This window comes from Semicossyphus pulcher, unplaced genomic scaffold, assembly GCF_022749685.1.
Source record: "Semicossyphus pulcher isolate SPU_LCO1_2020_fin unplaced genomic scaffold, fSemPul1.0.p SCAF_12, whole genome shotgun sequence".
NCBI classification, from domain to species: Eukaryota; Metazoa; Chordata; class Actinopteri; order Labriformes; family Labridae; genus Semicossyphus; species Semicossyphus pulcher.
In genome coordinates, this window is record NW_027211626.1 from 4,454,189 (window position 1) to 4,472,888 (window position 18,700).

At 40.2% G+C, this 18,700-nt stretch overlaps 1 protein-coding gene across 2 annotated transcripts; it reads right to left on the reverse strand.

Annotated features, from left to right (window-relative positions):
• Nucleotides 1-1,099: 1,099 nt before the first annotated feature.
• fam135a (family with sequence similarity 135 member A) lies at nt 1,100-18,193 on the reverse strand. Of its 2 annotated transcripts, none has more exons than XM_069658671.1 (21): nt 17,961-18,193; nt 15,640-15,769; nt 14,183-14,262; nt 13,242-13,381; nt 11,216-11,286; nt 10,921-11,094; nt 10,658-10,784; nt 9,545-9,698; nt 8,918-8,995; nt 8,458-8,507; nt 7,127-7,282; nt 6,915-6,988; nt 6,593-6,747; nt 4,521-6,471; nt 4,255-4,415; nt 4,072-4,163; nt 3,843-3,940; nt 3,561-3,712; nt 2,883-2,993; nt 2,676-2,789; nt 1,100-2,202 (listed from the first exon to the last, which is right to left on the reverse strand). In XM_069658671.1, exons 2-21 carry the CDS (start codon nt 15,714-15,716, stop codon nt 1,997-1,999), a joined length of 4,221 nt encoding a protein of 1,406 aa, XP_069514772.1. In that variant the 5' UTR covers nt 15,717-15,769; nt 17,961-18,193; the 3' UTR covers nt 1,100-1,996. The 2 variants fall into 2 exon arrangements, with proteins under 2 accessions (XP_069514772.1, XP_069514771.1); XM_069658670.1 differs by having other exon boundaries at nt 7,127-7,285.
• Between the last annotated feature and the right edge of the window lie 507 nt (nt 18,194-18,700).

Below are 18,700 nucleotides of genomic sequence, written 5' to 3' on the forward strand. Positions count from 1 at the left end.
ATTGTAATGATTTTCACGGCAATGTGATGGCTATATATCTTCTTTGTGGGTGTTTACTCTTTCAAGTCAAAACGCAGAAAAAAAGACATGGCCTACTGATTAAATAATTTGAAATTTAAAAAATGTTCTACGAAAACAACCCAAAATATTAGCAGGTAAAAATGTTCAAATAAAAGTGTCTAAAACGAAAATAAAGAGCTGTATGCATTATTTGGCCGTTTAGACTTTTGTACCTGAAGAGATTTGCACCCCCGTTTCAATACCAGGAAGACTATCGCGTGTGAAATTCTCAATATTGAGTCAAAATTTCTTCTTCTTCTGTAAAGATTTGCATCTGTTTCCAATTTATTTCTGCTTTGAGAGTTGATTAAGGTGCCCACCTGTATTTTTGTCTGTTCATGCCAGGATAATAACCAAAAGTAATATTTCTCCTAGACTTTATACTTAGTATTTATGTATATGTTTGCATGCACTTTGTTCCTGTGGCTTTAATATTTCAATCAAAACTAGGGGAAAGTCATTCATCTTTCTTTTATCTAGTGAAAATAAATTGTGTATGTATGTACCACTTAAATTACTCTGCCATTATTAACTTGAGGCCTTCAATCTTTTTTCTGTTAGACTGTAAACGGATCACTCTTTCCAAAACAATTGCATGGGCAGAGAATAAAAAAGAATAAATTAGGATTATTGTGACATTTCAAATTGAAACAGTGTGACATCTAACTTAGACATCCCACACTTTAGTTCTTTAGCTAAAAATCTTACAGTGATGACACTGCCATCTGCAGGGCTATTTAGTCATTCGTAAAAATGAAATCTAAAAGAATGAAAAGAAATTCTTAAATGATCATTTCTTTTGAAAGTATCAAAATAAAACTTTGATTAATTATAAAATTACTACGACTGCTTTATGTGCTCAGTCATAATGAACCCAAATAACAACAAAAGTGAGGAGCTGTACGTCAATGTAAATAAACATTAGACTTAATTGTGTAGTGTACATACTTTAAATCAGAAGTGCAACACAGCTCTCCAAATCCCAAATGAACTCAAGAATCAAAGAAAGGTAATTTAAACAAGTTCATAATATGCATATTTAATGGTAGAGTATGATGATATATAAACAATTTTCCAAGAAACATTTTTTTATTCCAAGCAATACTTTCCAGTTAAACACTTAAATAGTCACCAAAAGATACCGACCAAATACTTTCAATAAAACAAATTCATGTAACCAACATGTGCTTTTGCTGAATCGTGATCATAGCTTAAAACCCCTGTGACAAAATGTAGTTATGTTGTAGGTTTGTTCTCCCAACGCCAGGCTGGGCAAATGCGGTGTAGAACGCTGCAATGGTAAGGAAGGGCATAAAAGACCAAAGCCAAGGCTGCAAAGTCTGAGCAACAATCCTATTTCAAATGCAATCATTGCCTTTAAAAATGATGGAAAATTGTTGATAAAAAAGTAAGTTGTACAAATGACCATTTTCAGTACAAAACCTTGTAAAATGTAGTTGTGGTGCAAATCAATGCAGTGTCTCTTAGATTGGTGGAAAAACATTTGCAATGGTGAGGGCAGTATGTGCAGACGTGACTTGGGCCAGCTCACCAAAACAGCCATTTAATTTTTGTAGCAGCTACATTTCCAGTTCAGCATCTAAAATGAAATCAATAACTTGGAGTAAAATGATCAAAAGTGAAAACATAAATAACACTGAAAATAGAGCATGTGGTGGGGAAATCATTTCCCAAACAAAAACAAACAAATGTTTTAAAAATGGCAGTAGAAAAATAAAAATGGCGAACTCCATATTCACCATGATTCCAACAGAAATTAAAGAAATTGTGATTTTGCTCATATGTCTTGTAAAAGAGAGTAAATGTATTTAAAAAACGAGATAATTCAGATACCAATAATCAGGATAAGGTTTAGATGAAGTGAGGTATTAGCTCCACATTCCTCTCCTCCAGCCATGTGTTTGATTCTGCCGCTCTACTGAAAGAATTTGAGGCCTGCAACAAGGAAGAACTTCTCCAGGAAGATCTCAGAATCGAGGACGGCAATGTGGGCGGCCCGGCCTATAAGGGAGTTGGCTGTGTTGGGCAGGGCATGAATGACATCATATCGCACTAGATTACAGTCTTTGTTCTGAAGTACTGGCAGCAGCAGGTTCTCAATCATCTCAGCATACACAGGACCTGGTATAAACAAGAGTCAAAGAGGCTGGTCAGGGCAGGGTTTGGTCTGTTGCTGTTCTTTATACAACTAAGTATAGAGTTGTATGATGGCTTAGGTTTTAGATAGCCAACCCAAATTTAGTCTTAAGTGCTTTGTGTTCCTTTTTAGCAGATAAGATACAGAAGGAAAGAAATAAGGAACTGATAAGAGGGAAATGTAAAGAGTAGTAAAATAGGGAGGGACAGCAGATTTAAAAAGGAGTGCTGAAAATGTTTTTGTCAGTGTCTAAATACTCAAAATTCTTAAAATTTGGACTGCAGATAATAAGGAGAAGCAGCATTAAATACACGGCCCAAAGGCCTGCCACTTTCCTTGGTATTTCAGAGCCCATAGGACTGGGTTTGTTCTGCTTCTGAGCTCCACTGCTTTTAAGAAACAAACATCTTATCTTGGAAAGTACAGTGTGCACATCAAGTATTTTGCTTCAACTTACCTGTTTGTTTATCTTTTAATGCAGTTTTGCACATTTCTATCCGGGCAGAATGATAGGGGACATAGCGATCCTGCAGTGACCCCACCAGCACCACATTCTTGAAAAACTGCAGACCTTCAACAGCAAATAAATATGAACGTTATCTTTACATTCCCATATTCCACACGTGCAGCATATTTTTGGGGGTCTAAAAAGAGCAAAACTAACCAGATTTCTTGCTGAGCTTGTAGAGGAAAGTTTGGCGAGGATCAGAGTGATCGCGGCACGTCAGCTGCAGGAGGGACCCGGACTTCTTCCACTTCTGCATGAACCAAAGGCCTAGGAACAAACAGGTACAAAAATGATTCAACAGGCTTTCCCACAATGACACAGCAGAAAGCAATTTGTCCCTGGAAAAAGCTACCGTCAGTCAAAGCTGGTGTTCTCTGTAATCGATGGAAGCAATAATATTTGAAATTGGTGCCATAGCTGTTGAGAAAGTTCCTACAACACCCAGCGTGCATTATGCCCCTCCCTCTGAAAGGAACAGCCCAACAAGGGATGCTGGAGTGAAATACTACTGTTTTCGCTGCAGTCAGAGCGGTACAGAATCCGAAAAACCACGAGAACCTACCGGTGGATCATCAAAAAAATATTCGGGTCTGCAGTCTACATTTCAAGCCTGATGACTTTGAATGAGACATGAAATCGGAGGCGGGCGTCCTAGATCGCAAGCTCCCTGGCTTCTTGCAGAAGGTGCATTTAGCGTTCTTCAAAGGCACATAGCTAAATTGCATTTTTTCTTCTACCATAATGGCATTAGCTCCCCATAACAGCAGGATAGGACTGAGGTTAAATGACAGGATCGGCTATCTTCCATTTTTAGCAGATTGTTTTGAAGCTTACCTGTGTTAACAAGAGCAGAGCTGTTGTACAATGTGCCAAGGTGAGGCCCAGAGAGGGAAAGGAAGGTGTGCAGTCTGCTCAGATAGCATTTAAACCTTGGCCGAGTTAGCACTGAGCGAACTATGAGGTTCCCCAATGAATGACCTACAAAGCTGCAAATGAAGAATACTTAGAGACAACATTGGAAAGCATCTCTGTCACACATTTATGACAGGAAGTTTAGCCTCATCAATCTGTATTGAAAATAGACTAATATAACTATTGGTCAGAAGAATTTTTTACCTTATCTTTGACACTGTGAGGTTGTATATCTGAATGTACTGGACTATTTCATCCAGGAGTCGATCAGTCATTGACTCAAAGTCAGCAAAAGTGTCATTCTGTGGAAGAAAAGAATGTCAAATGAAGCAGAAACAGTATGTTTTGAGGTTGTTTGATTCTCGTAAGAGGTGTTACAGCTCATTCTTACTCATATCTGATGACAGCAGTGCCAGCGTGCTTATCCACTCACCTGGTTCCTCTCAGACATGAGGAAGTCTATACGAGCACCAGGTAGTCCAAGCTCCAGGTAAGTCTTCACCAGTCTCAGGTCTGCACTGTTACCTGCATTAATAAAAGTAGAAAAAGTAAAGACATCACTGTTTTATTTTACTACAATAATTAAAAATTTAATTTGAAATGGAAGGTGTCCTACCGTCCAGGCCGTGAACACAGACTATGAGATGGATGCCTTCTTCACAGCTTTCATCTTCCTCCAAGCTGAAGTAGGGCACAGTGGATGCCAGCTCAGGTATCTCACTATACAAGAAGCCAGGTAGCTTTAGCTGTTTCATTTCTTCCTTGGCCTTAATGAACCTGCATAATGAGAATAAAATAGTCGATAAACACAAATGTATCAGTGAGTCAGGACTAATATCTGCATTAGTTTAACATTAAGTAGGATTATGAAAGATGACTCACGCTTTCATCTGTGGTGTGGGTGCACATTCAAACCACCGGAGATTAGAGGAAAAGGAGGTGGAGGGACAAGGGGGTCTTCCCGAACTGTGCCCAACACTGCTGGAGGCTTGATTCGAGCAGATGGGAGCTTTTGATAAATCCTTTTTTCCTTGGAGGTAACTGATGCTAAGTTGTTCGAACAGAAGACTTGTCTCTTCAGCTGCTGCTTCGCCAGCCCCACTTCGGTCCTCGTCAGCTACACCATTCACGAAAGCATAGCCATCACCCTCCTCATAGTAACCGTTCTCGATCATCTCATGCTCAGTCTCGTCCTCCTCCTCATTAACCTGTCCTGGTCCTGTCTGGATTCCCAGTGTGATAGCAGATGTTTCTACGGGGCTGATCTCAGACACATCTGTGCTGGAGCAAGAGCCAAAGTAGTTCTCTACCATCCCACGTTTTACCATGTCAGTGCTACTGGTGCCAGAATTACTGGAGGGGCAGGCAGTATTGGTTTCACTGCGTGGTTCTTTGACGGCCGCAGGACCAGCTGCCCCTTCCTGTCCAAGTTCAGAAATCCCTATTAATTTGGAGTCTGTTTCAAAGTCAATGGCAGGTTTTATAAGTTTGGAATCACTTGCAACAGAGTCGGGGTTGCAGGCCACATCGATGGCAGGTCTGTTTGAGATGTCCTCAGAGAAGACTAAACTCTGCTCCTGCACCAAGACACTGGACTTCCTGCCTCGGACTTCAGATCCACTGGAACCCCGAGAGGATCCTTCGCCCTCTTCATCTGAAGGCAGGGAGTTGATGGATGTGAGAGAGGACTGGACTCCACTGACAGCACTAGTATTTTCTGGGTAAAGAATGTCTGCTGCCGCGCCAGGCTTCTGCAATGAGCTTTGCTGAAGAGGCCGTGGTGCAGGACTCAGAAGAGGCCTATCCATTGGTTGTGAGGAGGCAACACCTGATTCAACAACGCTTGGCACTGCACAAGTCGGCAGGCCTTGAACAAGCTGGGTGGCAAAGGAGCTAGGCTCACTCTCAATTCCTGAATCTGAAAGGCGAGACGAGGCACTGGGGGCTCCTCCATCTGGCAGCCTGATACAATCACTCTTTACCTTTACGGAGACATTAAAGGACTGGCTATGTTGTGCGGCCTCTTTACCTGGCCTTTCAAACACAGAGTCCACCATAGACTGTTTTGAGTCACATAGGTCCGTCTGGGTGATCTCAGGAAGATTACAGCTCTGAGTTCCACTGGTCCGACATGGTAGGAGAACTGTTACTTTGTCTCCTTGGTATGGGTCCTTGTTACTTGGTTTCACCTCAATTTGCTTCAGCCCAGCAGACCACTGTGGTAGCTTTCGACCATTGTGGTCATCTTTGTGAAGTGGTTGGTTGCATGTAGCAATAGCCCCAGTACCTGCCTGAGGATTATTCTGTGCGTCCAACTTTGTTGGATTTTTGAAAAAACCTTTTTGAAAAGCAGCAGTAGTTACATTGTCATCTGTAACAGAATCAACAGTACTGTTCCCAGGACGTGCTGACGTGGCACCAGAGTCAAAAACAGTATTGGCATTAGTCCTTAAACAACTAGAGTCCCCATGCAAGGTATCTTTTTCTTCCTCTTGGTTTAGAGGAGCTTCCCCTTCTTTGTACTTTGAGCCGGAGTCACTAAAGGGAGCTTTAAGGTTCTTGTAACCCACCAGCACAACAGAGTCTTTGGAGCCCTGTCTTGTCAGCTTCTTGGAGTTGTCTGTCTTTGAATTTTTCTTCAGTTTGACTGACTTTCCTTTAGACTTAGGCGGTGGATCATAGCTGTCTGACCAGTTGTTATCCATAGGGGCACACCGAGACTCGGGTAAGGGGCTTGCTGCTGCACTGCAGTCCTTGGAGTTGGGCTTGTCTGATTTGCTGGATGATGAGGCAGTCCTTGTATTATGCATGCCAAGCCAGGGTCCATCACGATCTTCAGAATCATACCAGGTTAAATATGGAAAATACGACAAACAAAAACATAATTAGTTTAAAAATGGCTGATGAGCCTTCTGACTGTATCTCTATTTATGTGGCAATACTGTGTCACTGACCTTCAGTGATGGAATCCAGGTATCTATCCTCAAAGATGATCGGCAGGGAGCTCACATCACCATCAAGGTCTGCACATTCCACTGGAAGTGGAGGCAAAGACAGGAAGTAGCTGGAGCTTTTGATAGCATTAGTCATCTGCTGGTGACTGTGAGCACTGTGAGGAGGAGGAGTAGGAGGAGGAGGAGGAGGGGGCAGCAGTAAGAGACAGATAGAGAAAAAAAGGGTTTCCATACTTGGAGAATAGTATTTCAGACAAGCTAGTACTGGCACAGGCTGGATAACATATTTCACAATCAAGACGAACATGCTGCTGCCACTTACTGTAGTTCCTGGTAGGCCAGTGCAGATTGTCTTGGATGTTCGAGACAAAAGAAAGCCTCAGCAAACCGTCTTACCTGTGATAACAGCACATTATAGAATATACAGTCAGGTTTCAATTAATAGTATTAATAATTTATAGTTTATCCAAAAATAAAGGATTACTGTCATGGTCAGATATTTGATTGTAGATTATTTTAGAAGCTGGGACTCACTCTTAGCGTATGGTGCTCCATAGCCAGTAGTGCAGCAACATGCTCTTGCAGGGACACCACCTCTAGAAACTGTCCCCAGAGTGCCATTAGCAGGGAGCAGAGCTGAGCCAGGTTCATATTTACCAGTTCTGCCAGTTCGTCAGGGGACTCAGCTTTCTGCTAAAGAAAAATAAAATAATAGAATTCACCCACCAGAGGGCTCAGGTGAGCCTATTTCCCCTACAATGCCTGTCTGCTTGAATTCTATACAAAGTTCCCAAAATAAATGTAAGTTCAAATATATTTCCTTCCTTTGTCTGTTTGACACATTGTCATTGGATATAGAGTATAATATAAAATCCTATAGTGGGAAACAAAGTGCAATACACTGGAACACAGTAGAGATACTTGACCTGCTTAATATACCACCCTGACAATCTTCTACAGAAATCCCGATTATTCAACAGCTCTGCAAAACACTCTAAAGAGGGACAATCTCTCAGAACTCAAGGACCCAACCACAAATGACGAGCTATTTCACCTACACAATAAGGAAATGCTGTCAGAGACTAGTGTTAAACGCAATTCTACCAACTGTGATGCAACATCCAAACATTTTCCACACTGTTAAAACAATTGCTCCTCTTCTATGCAGCAACAGATACATTTTGCATGCTGTTTTTGCAGGATTTTACCCCCTAAAAAGGTCCCTGCTAGGGGGTAGTATCAATGACTGTATATAAAGATAGACGACATGTCTCCATCTGATCTCATTGTACGGAATTGATGCCAAAATAGCCCCCGTGATAGGCGCTGCCATCTTGCGATGCTGACGTCATTTGGAGCTACTCAGTAGAGATCGGCGGGTGGTTAGACCTCAGTGGAATCACAGAAAACAATGGGCTAAAGGAACATTTTTAATCCCTTGAAAAGTAGCTCCAGGGACTAAAACTCCTGGGTACTTTTGGTGGAAATGCAGCTGGTACCGCTTGGTTCACCTTTGCCACAAAAACCTACTGTTCAAAAACCAACCACTTCAATCAGAGATTATTGATATGCACATACACACATCTGCTAATCTTGCTACTGCTTCTATCGTTTATAAAATGCTACATGATTGCACAATAAATCATACCCATGCCCTCCAGTCACAGATACACATTCATCCAATAAAAGATTTTTACTCTCCAACATCTTCTTTATGACCTTCAGGCATATTTCCCGTTAACTCCTTCTGCTCAATAAACCAAGCACCAATGTGAGTATGTACCAGGTTTGTTGCTTCCTAAAAATGTTTTTATAGAAGAGAATTTTCATAAAACAAAAACAGGGCAGCACTCAACAGGTCTTACCTTGACTTGTTCACATAAATCAGCTAGGCGGGCCTCTAAGTCGAGTTGTTCTGAGGAGGCAAAAAAACAATAGTATTAAGATTTACATTCATGATTTATTCATTTAATTAAACACAAGGTTTTTTAGAAGAACCTGTACAACAGGCTGAACAAGGAAGCAGTGTTAGACAGAACTGGTGCCTGAAAGTACTTTTATATTAAATCACCAGAGATAGCCAACAAATTCTATCGAACCACAGTGTGAAAAGGGTCTTTGACCAAGGTCTAGTTATAAAGATGGAAAGAAAGACAGAGTATATATACAGTAGTGTAAAAATGACATGACAACAGTTAAAGTATATTGTCTCTGGAAAGTGGGACATAGAAAGGACATGGTGTTTTCTAGGAAGGAAGCTGTAGTGAAGAGGAAAAAGGAAAGAAAGGCAGGTTGATTTGAGGTACTGTAAGGGTTGGGACATACCTATGTAGACGTGCCTTTGACTTCGGGGATATGGTCTTCTGAGTACTCTCTCATATAGGACTTGCATGCTGGGCTTGGCTAGTAAGATTGCACATATAGGCATATTTAACCTTCGTATTATTTGGTCCTCTGGGATTGGTTAATATATGTCCACTCGTGTGGAGAAGGGTCGGTCAGCAGTAATTATAAAGATGAGTTGTGTTTTGGAGAGGTTACAATTTGGTTTTAGTCTATCGGTTAACAGACTCATTTCCTGGATGCAAGTGTAATGAAAATGAGTTAACCACAGTTAGATTGCTGAATAAACTAAGCAGGTTGCTGGTTGTGTAGTCTGCTGGAGAACAGGTTAATGTGTAGGGATCAGGTGAAATGATATGACAACAAAACAAACTTGCAATATGCAACAAACAGAAACGCTGAAAAGACAAAACAATGAAAATTCATCCAAAGCAAAAAATAAAAATGTTACATTGTATAACCTTAAGAAGACTTATTCTTGTTGGTGCTTGTAAGTTAAGTAAACAGTGTGCAGAGCCATATTAAAATATGTCTAGGAGGTTTTCATTGCTTACAACTTGTTATAAGCCCACTCTCTGACATGAGTTAATGTTAACCCACGGCTCATACCTAGTTCCATACGATGGGAGGAGGGCAGGTCCTTGGTAATAGAGGTGAAGTAGTCAAAGAGGCCCTTGTAGGCTAGAAGGAGATTGGAGCAAAGGCTATGGTGCAGACCGAAGGCATGCTGCAGACAGTTGTCAGATACCAGGAATGTCCTGCCCTGAGGATCATAGGGGACACAGAGAAGAGGCTGTAGTTGATTTAACTTTGTAATCAATATTATACTGCTGTTATGCACATTAAGAGCAGAGATGAGCTTTCATACACAGCAACATAAATCTCATTTGAGTCAATGATTTAAACACTGATCTAAGCAGGCTTATACTATAAAGAAGAAAAGGATTAAAAACTGTGGCACTGGAACGATGTATGTCACTACTCTGATATTACCGTGCCCTCTAAATCCCTATAAATCCCAGCAAATTAAACTGACAGTTATTTACAGATGTACATGGCAATGCTTTACAGCAGCGTCTGCATGGATTCCTGCAGTGAAATTAATAGTAGTCGATGGGTTGTTTTTCCCATGCTGCCCATTACCAATGCATCAAGGAGTGGTGAGAGGCATTTCCTCGGTTCTGCCTGAATGACTCCGCTACAGTCATACAACCGCATCTCAGGGCAGCACTAGCTGGCCACCTTCCTCTGTCAGCAGGGGCCAATTACTCCTGGCCAAATGTGACAGCAGTCTGATAGTTTCCTCTTCTTCTGCCCTATCTGCCAACAGACCGACACATAGTCTTGGGATTCAGGTGCAAGGAATGAAGCACCATTCTACCCGAGGTATAAAACTGTTGAATCTGAGACGACAGGCATGTCCATGCAATAATCATAACCTGCATTACAGGCAGGCAGCCTAGCTTTGAAAATACAAGCCAAACCTTTGTATCCTTGCAGCTCGTATAAGTTAAAACAACCCAATATCTAAAGCAAATCTTTATCGTTAGGTTTATGACAGTTCTTCATTCACTCTTTATGCAGTGCCTTATTCAGGCTTTTTGTAATACAAAAACTTGTAAATGATAGGATGGTGGCACCTTCGAGACTTTTGTAACAGCCCAAAGGTGTCCTGGCATTTTCACTTAAAAATAAAGACATTTCCAAAGATGGTTCACTTACATCTGGTGATACTTGCTTGACATAACTGCTGCCAAACACTACATTCTCTAGAGGTGGGATGACGGAGTCTTTGCTCTGTGCTGGAGCGTTGCGGTTAAGCCATGTGGATTTCACTGGTCGAGGCAAACTAGATAAACACAAAATTCAAACTCGGGTAACTCCAACAAGAATTAAATAGCAAAAACAATATCAACAAGTTAAAATTCAACAGATATGTTGTAGCTAAAATCTTGATTGTGGAGTAGGTTAGATACCACTCTGACCTGATGAGGGGCTGATGTAGAGCAACTAGGGAGGCATGGATGGCTACAGAAATGACAGACAGGTGGAAGTAGTCAAACATGACGTTGACATGTTGGTGGATGCCTCGCTGGAGGCTAAAGTGCAAACGAAGAGTGCGGCCGCTGATATTCTGGAGAGAGCTCGGATCATCTGGCCTGTGGAAATTAAATAAAGAAACAGAGGAGCCCATTAGTGCCTCACTTTCATAAGAGATGCAAATATCAAATACATAAGCACTTAAACAAGTACATTCAGTTAAAATGCTGCGACACCTACGTGTAATCACCATCTGTGAAATATAAATCCAAGAAGAGCTGAAAATCCATGTCGTTGAGGGACTCTTCCACCTGATGATAACAAAACAGACGAGACATCACATTTAGAGCCTGTGTATGAAAGAATGATGTCCCGAATGAATATGTCAGATCTGTATCACAGCTATCAAGAGATACTTTGTGCTCGATGGTATCAGCTCTAATAAGCCTGATACATGTTCAAGCCTTTGGTTGTTGTAATCTGTTGCCCCGGCTGTCATAAATACTTCATCTGACAGTAGAACAGTTTACCCTGCGCTTTGCTAACACAAGATTTCAAATGAATAAACTATGGAGGGGAACAGACAAATAATTGGAAGCAATTTCTGTGGCTATATTCATTCTGACAGCGAGGCTGCATTAGGTTAAAGTGATAATCTCGAAGATTGTCATGTAAATAAATGTCTGTTAAGTCAGTATCTATCGCCGAATGAGGTAACACAATGGTGATTGAGCCTATGGCCCACTGATGAAAACCTTTGCATTTGCAATATTATGGACTGCGTGTCAATGGCGACATTCGTGGGAAAAAAAATCACAATCACAAGTTTAAGTTAAGCGGCTGCTTTTCCGGTCTCTGTAAGTGTTGCGAGTAAACAGTAATCTACTATGGCTGAACAAACAAAGAAAAGATGGATGACTACAGATACAACTTCAAAAATAAGTGAAAATCCAAAGAAAAGGGAACAAATTCGACGCTCAGATGAAGCAAACAGTCTAAAAAGGAAAGCGACCGCCAGCGAGGAAAATCAAGAGTTACAACCGGAGCCAACCGTGGACGTCACACATGCAGCACTGTCTGGATATCTGGGAAGTGTGCTCCTGCAATTACCATTTACCGCCATAGGTGCCGCCACAGAGAACGATCTTTTGAGAAGTCTGAGATTATCACTTTAATACTTTAAAAATTTCTCCATTTCAATTTCATTTTGAAAGTGCATCATGCTACTAATGAACATATGAACGATGAATTAGTGATCATTTCGGTGTTAAAGAAATACGGGCCTAACATCCCAGCTGAAGAAAAACACCTCTATTGATTTAATGTAAAACACTATACGTCACAATAGAGGGCGAAATAGAAAGCCATTGCAGAAAACCTGTGATGAAAGTTTTATATTCAGCTGTCAACAACAAACACTTTGAAAAATGCTATAACTGTATGTCTATTTTAAACTAAGAAGACAAAGAGAAATAGCATCTAGAGAGAGATAAGATTGGGACTCTGGGAAATCAATAAATTTAGCAATCAGTCTGTCAAATCTGGGCAAATCTCTTTCACAATTTATTTATTTATTTATGTTTATTTGTTTAGAGACAAGCATGAAGCAAGTAAACCGATGCCACACACTATAGCATTTATAGCCTTGGCTAATTTGCAATGCCCGTCCCTAGATGGGCCTTTAAGAAATATAAAATCAACGACAAATGCACAAAAGACAGTCCCAACAGACTCAACCATAAAACAGATACAACAATACAGGATACAAAATATCCTACAATAAAGCCTACTGTAAAACAGGAAGCACAAAATCATACATGACTACAAGACTGAGCCCTCTTCAAAAACTGTCTCAGTTTGAGTTTCATATGCTCCCAGTCAGGGTCCAGTTTGAGCTCTGCAGGTGAGGCATTCCACATATTGATCCCCTGAACAGAAAAAGCACTTCTTCCAAGTAATAATGACACACAATCCTGCAGAATTATCCCTTTTATGAACAGTACATCTTTTCTTTCATTTATTATGCAAGAGTTCAACATATCACGCCCAGGTTGGATCTTTATCAGACACAGAAGCATCAGGTTAACTGATGTGTCATTAGATAAATATTAAATATATCCTTTGGGTGTGGCTTCAACCACAGAATTGGTGCACAACTGCATCAGTTTGCTATACAAACTAAACCTTCTGAGGTATGCAGATATTTGAGATACGGGCGAGGGCAAAAACAAATCCCTAGCAAGAGCACATCACTTTGGAAATGTACCTTCTTCTCATCGAGCAGCATCATCACTTTGAAGAGGAGGACATCGTTGACCACAACCTCTTCATTCTTGTACAGGATTTGGAAAGTTTTGCTGCTGATTACATCATCTTGGACTGAAGCAGGAAATGCCAGATCAGAGCCTGGAAAAAAAACACCATGATTAACTATGTAAATAAAAACTGAGAGATTATATAACACACAACCTGGTGATGTGACCAGGAACAGAAGCACTGATGCGCATTGCATTGCACATAACTAAAAGTTCAAAGATGGAGTGAAAGTTACAGTAAATTTTTCAGATATAAGTTTGGTTGATGATTGATTACAAATCAGCTAACATACAGCTAATAATATTCTAACAACCTGTGCCAGGAATGAAGTGTAGCTGTTTCTATTTCTACTACATTAAGCAACGATGAAAAGTTGAAACATGAAAATTAAACATTTAAGCATGGGAACTACACACACTCTTGCTGATCCTGTTTATTCATGAAACAGAAAATTGACTGTCAGTGTGAAATAAGCTCTGCAGGTCTCTTGTAAGAAGGCGAGGCATATGCACAAAGCCTTAGAGAAATAATGAGAACGAGGAGTGGCATGTGAGATTAGCCAGTGTCAACTGCTTGCCAACACAACAATAAGTAAACCAAATGTTCAGTTAGAATAGCTCATTTCCCTGAACAGCACTAATTTTCTGAGAACTGAAATTGAATCCAAGAAAATATGCAGGTGTTACTAAAGTATTAGTAAAACTAAATTAGTGTCACCTGTGTTTACAAGGAAACCTTGTTACCTTGATAACTTCAAATGGAGAATTGAGGGAAAGGGGGCAGGGCTAAGTCTCACCAAAGTAGTGGGTAAATACATCATTGAGCCCAAAAAGATTAAACAAGGTTGCAAAAATCGGATTATCCAGTACACTGCTTCAAAAAAGTGTTTACCTCCCGGGTGAAGTAGACTGGCCTCAACTTTGTGTGGCACCCGGGGCGGCACTTTCAAACTGGCACGAATCTGGTAGAACCTGAAAATGTAGACAAAACAATAATGGCATGACAACCAAGCATCATTAGCTTGGTCTGGAGCATCATTAGAGACCTATGAAAGGGAAATAAACTGCACAGGTCAGCTACAAGTGCTTCTACTTGTAAAACGACACTACACCTTTCATGAATGAATAATGAGCACTTTCTCTTGCAGTCAATCGCGTGGTAAACCTGAGCTCTTAAAGCACTGACCGGCTGAGAGCATAGAGCTGGAGTTTTATCTCAGCAGAGGGAAGTATCACCACACTGGTGCTGTCAATTCCAGATGTTAAAAACCAAAACTGTTGGAGGTCTGCGGTTTAAACAATGCGAGTCATTTTTCCCACTTAGTTTTCCATGAGACATGGCAACTGGAAAAAATGGTACAACCATGTTTTTCATAGTGGACATAGTGCACTCCTGTTTTTTTAGCAAGGTCGTACATGGGAGCAATGCTGGAGCAACACCATGGCAGGCTGTTCACTACATAAAGTCTCAAAATGAAAATGAACTTTGATGAAGAGGAGGAGGAGAGAGGAGAGGGGTGATAGAAATGGAGGGCAGTGTTACGCTTGACAGTGTGAGGCAGAGCAACATGACTCCGTACTGCTCTCTGCTCTGCTGAGGAGTGTCAGTAAAGTCAGCTTAACTACTTTGAACCAGACAGTGGTTACATTACAACCTGCTCTGCTGCTGTCCACAGTGATTGACTATGTGGCTGACAGGCGCTGTCAGCAGGCAAGCAGGAGGATAGACGCACTGGGATTGCACAGGGATTACACTGGGATTTTAAAAACTGAATCAGAGCATGATGCACACTTATTTACTCAGTGTTGAAATCTGGTGTTTCCCAGCAAAAATACAAAGTCATAAAAAAATGCAACTCGCAGGTCAAACATTAAAATAATTTTACTAATACCGGATATAAGTGTGGACGATGGCATCATGAATCAGCCCAACCCTGACCTCCAATACTAACTGTGAAATGTCATGAAGGAGAAACAACCTCCATTGCCAGACAAGCTGAGAAAAGCTTGTTTAAAATAATACATAAAATAGTATACTCAAAATAGTATACTGTTTTGCATATTGTATGCTGTCTCTACAAAGATCATTTTTTGAGTCCCCTGAAGGTAAAAAAAAAACACAGCCAACTGTTACAGATTGTCTGGGACACTCAAAGAATACATTCTGGTCCCTCTCTTACACAAGCTCGAAAGCCATCACAGCTGATGAATCTCAAGATAGCAGGTAAACTTGACTGTTATGTAATGCATGCACTAAATATAAAGGAGGGAGAACTGTCTATCATAAAGTATTAAAGAATTGCCATGTGTGGAATATGAGGTATGAAGAGACATAGAAATAAAACTCACCCTCTTTGGAACAGGTCCACATTGTAGAACTTGTGGAGCTCCACAGAGAACTCCACCGTGGCCTGGACTTCAGTCATCTTGGTCTCTACAGGCCGTTCTGCCTTACATCATCTGGGATACACCTGTTTGCCTTAAAGGTAAAAGTCATCATGTTACTCATTTCAATTACCACACTTAAACCTGTGTCCTAAAAGCAATCCTCCAAGTTACACAAAGCCTAAGTCAATCTTCAAAAATTAGAATATGTAGGAAGAAGGATCGATATTGTAAACTGTTTAGTGGAATTACTACTAGGGCATGGGGTCTACATTTGGCAAAGGAGGCAACCTGTCCTCTGGTCTGAGTTTTTAATGGCCCATATAATTATGGCAGTCGTGACAGAGTAAAGGAAAATACTATGAATAACATGGCAAAAATAGTCTTGAAATATTATATTACCAATTGGTTGTGTTAGAAATAAACACAGACATCAGTGTCTTCTAATGCAAACATTTTTAGCTTCAAATGTATTTAGAAGAGGCCGTGTAGTTGTTTCTGGCCGTAGCTGGGGCAAACAAAACTGGCAAAAACAATGGTACAGAAGCTCTCTAAATTAGTCATGTATGAAATGAATAAGTCATCCGATGGGAGGCAACATGTCATTGTGTTCATGCCAGTGAAAACCAATATGTGACACAATTGAATTTGACCCGGTGGACACAGATGACTGAAAAAGAGAGAAATAGTACCAGGTGTTAAAAATATCCAAATGCCTTCCTGGAAGAAGTAATATTTTTAAAGCAGTCAGTTAAAAACAAAGGCACAACACAGAGGACGTACAAGCACACCAGTAGTTAAATGAATTAATTGGCTGCATCTGTCCAATTCAAGGTTTAACTCGGGTGTTAATACTTCACTATTAGACCTTGAAATAGCCTGTTTGTTCTTGTTTAACAGAAATGAACACAAAGTAGTTTCACACAAAAATTCAACAACTGAGCCTTAAGAATCACGCTAAAAAAGGACGATACCAAGCTGAATCGTTATATTAAAATCAGAGAAAGAAGCTTTTGTTAAGACTGTTTTATGATTACTCTGCAAGGGCTCTGATAATGGCATGGGAAGGGGGGGAAAAGTAATAGTTAAGTATAACCTGTAAAATAGATAGTTACAACGTTTCCTAAACAGATATGTCTAATTGTTATACAAACAACTCAGTTTAATTTCTATTTAGGGTCAATATTACAGATCAAGCGAAGCAGCTATGTTGAGTTTAGGGGTCGTTCCAACAACTGGTTTATCGGGTTTATTCTTAAACTTCCTGCATTGTTTGAACTGCACTAAGGCTGTTAATGTGGATAATATAAAAAGGTGAAGTAAGGCCAGTACTGGAATGCTAAGATGTTGATGCCAGTAAACCAACTAATCTGTCAGTATGAGCTGCTGGCTATGCTGCATATCTGTGTCTGCTCATAACACTACAATAAAAACTGGAAAGTCACAAATTAATACTATTGAGTTGTTAAGCATTTTTTGCAGTGCCAGAATCAGCACAAAAGCAATTAATATGACACAAGTAGGATTATGATTTACCTATTTATGGAAAATATATTATACTGTTGACTTTCATCCAAGCAGGTCCTTTTTATTTTACTCCTGTCTGCAAGTGTCATTTTAACATGTAAGATATAATTTGTCATTTTATTAAAAAAATAAAAATACGTACAATATATTAGTTCTTTAAATAATCGGTGATGAATGTATCACCTTACAATAATCACCAAATTGTCATTTGAAAAACGCAAACACAAAAAGCTAAATACCGCATTTACCCAAACTTGGAGAAATGTAACAGACATTTAAGACAATTCAGCCGGCTCTAAGAAGGTAAAATATACATCTAATGTGTTTTTTATTGGAAAATATAAATGACAGGGCCTTAATGGACGTAGTTTATTTTTAAAACGGGGGGATCTTTACGACAACAGCAAAAACCCCGAACAAATACAGACAGCTGTTAAACTTAGCTACATGGTATTTATGCTATAAAGAGAGTGAGTAAGTGAGTGAGAGAGTGAGTCTGCCTATCTGGTGGGAAGAATCTCGGCAAAGGGTAATATTAGTGTTACAGGTGGGAAGCTACCAAAACAACATTTTGTTAAGGGCCCAGAAAGGGTCAGGAAGAATCAGACAAAGGTATAAAATAATATACTTGAACAGACCAAGAAAAAAGTCTCACTTGAAAGCCATTCAGCTTACGGTAACAGTTAACGAAACGTTAGCCACCCACTGAACAGTTGTCACCGAGGCTAACATTAGCCGCGCAGGAAACAGTTACTTACCATTGCGCTGGCAAGCTAACGTTAGCTAGCTAACCAACGTTAGCTCCAAATTCAGTCCTTTCGTCGTCGGTTCACCGTAAGGAGTTGACAGAAAACACTACTGTATTGACTATTTCACTTCCTGGTTTGGCTAACGTTATACAAGAAACGCCCCTTTAAATGATAACGTTACACTGGCTAGACTGGCCATGTATCTCTGTGAACTGTACTGTTTGCTAGCCATCGAGCTAACCGCTTCTCAATCTGACGCCGACAGCAGCCGCTGCTTCTGCTGCACGCTCACGCGCATCTAACTGCGCGTTACTGCACATACCAGAGGGGCAGTTTACGCGCAGCATGGACACTTGTAAATGGAACATTTCAAGATTCAAGATATTCATTGTCAATCCGTTTAAAGTACATGTATGAAATTCCTTAGCCGGGGGGCTCCTTTTAAAAAGGGGTACATATTAAATAGGAAAGACATCAAATATAATAAAATAATATACTGTATATATACTAACATTGTTTCTGGACAATCAATTCAGGACTTGTAAAGTAAAAAGCAACAGGATAAGATTAGGAAATGTTGGGGAGGGACATTTATGAACAATTAGCATTAGCATTTCATTTCTTATTTTCCTGCAGTAGCATTTTCTAAAAGTTCCTTGTAAAAACTGTGAAAGCTTGGATATCTTATACAAACACAATGTACGTCCATGGATTTCGTATGTTATTACTACAATGAAAAGTACAGCTTA

What these genes read in the sequence shown, in the direction of transcription:
- fam135a (XM_069658670.1), bottom strand. Translation starts at nt 15,716, where the DNA reads ATGACTGAAGTCCAGGCCACGGTGGAGTTCTCTGTGGAGCTCCACAAG. An exon ending in TGCTGCTCGATGAGAAGAAG is followed by an intron (nt 11,287 to 13,241) that starts GTACATTTCCAA and finishes TGTTATCATCAG; the next exon opens with GTGGAAGAGTCCCTCAACGA. An exon ending in CCTGGATTCCATCACTGAAG is followed by an intron (nt 6,472 to 6,592) that starts GTCAGTGACACA and finishes ATGATTCTGAAG; the next exon opens with ATCGTGATGGACCCTGGCTT.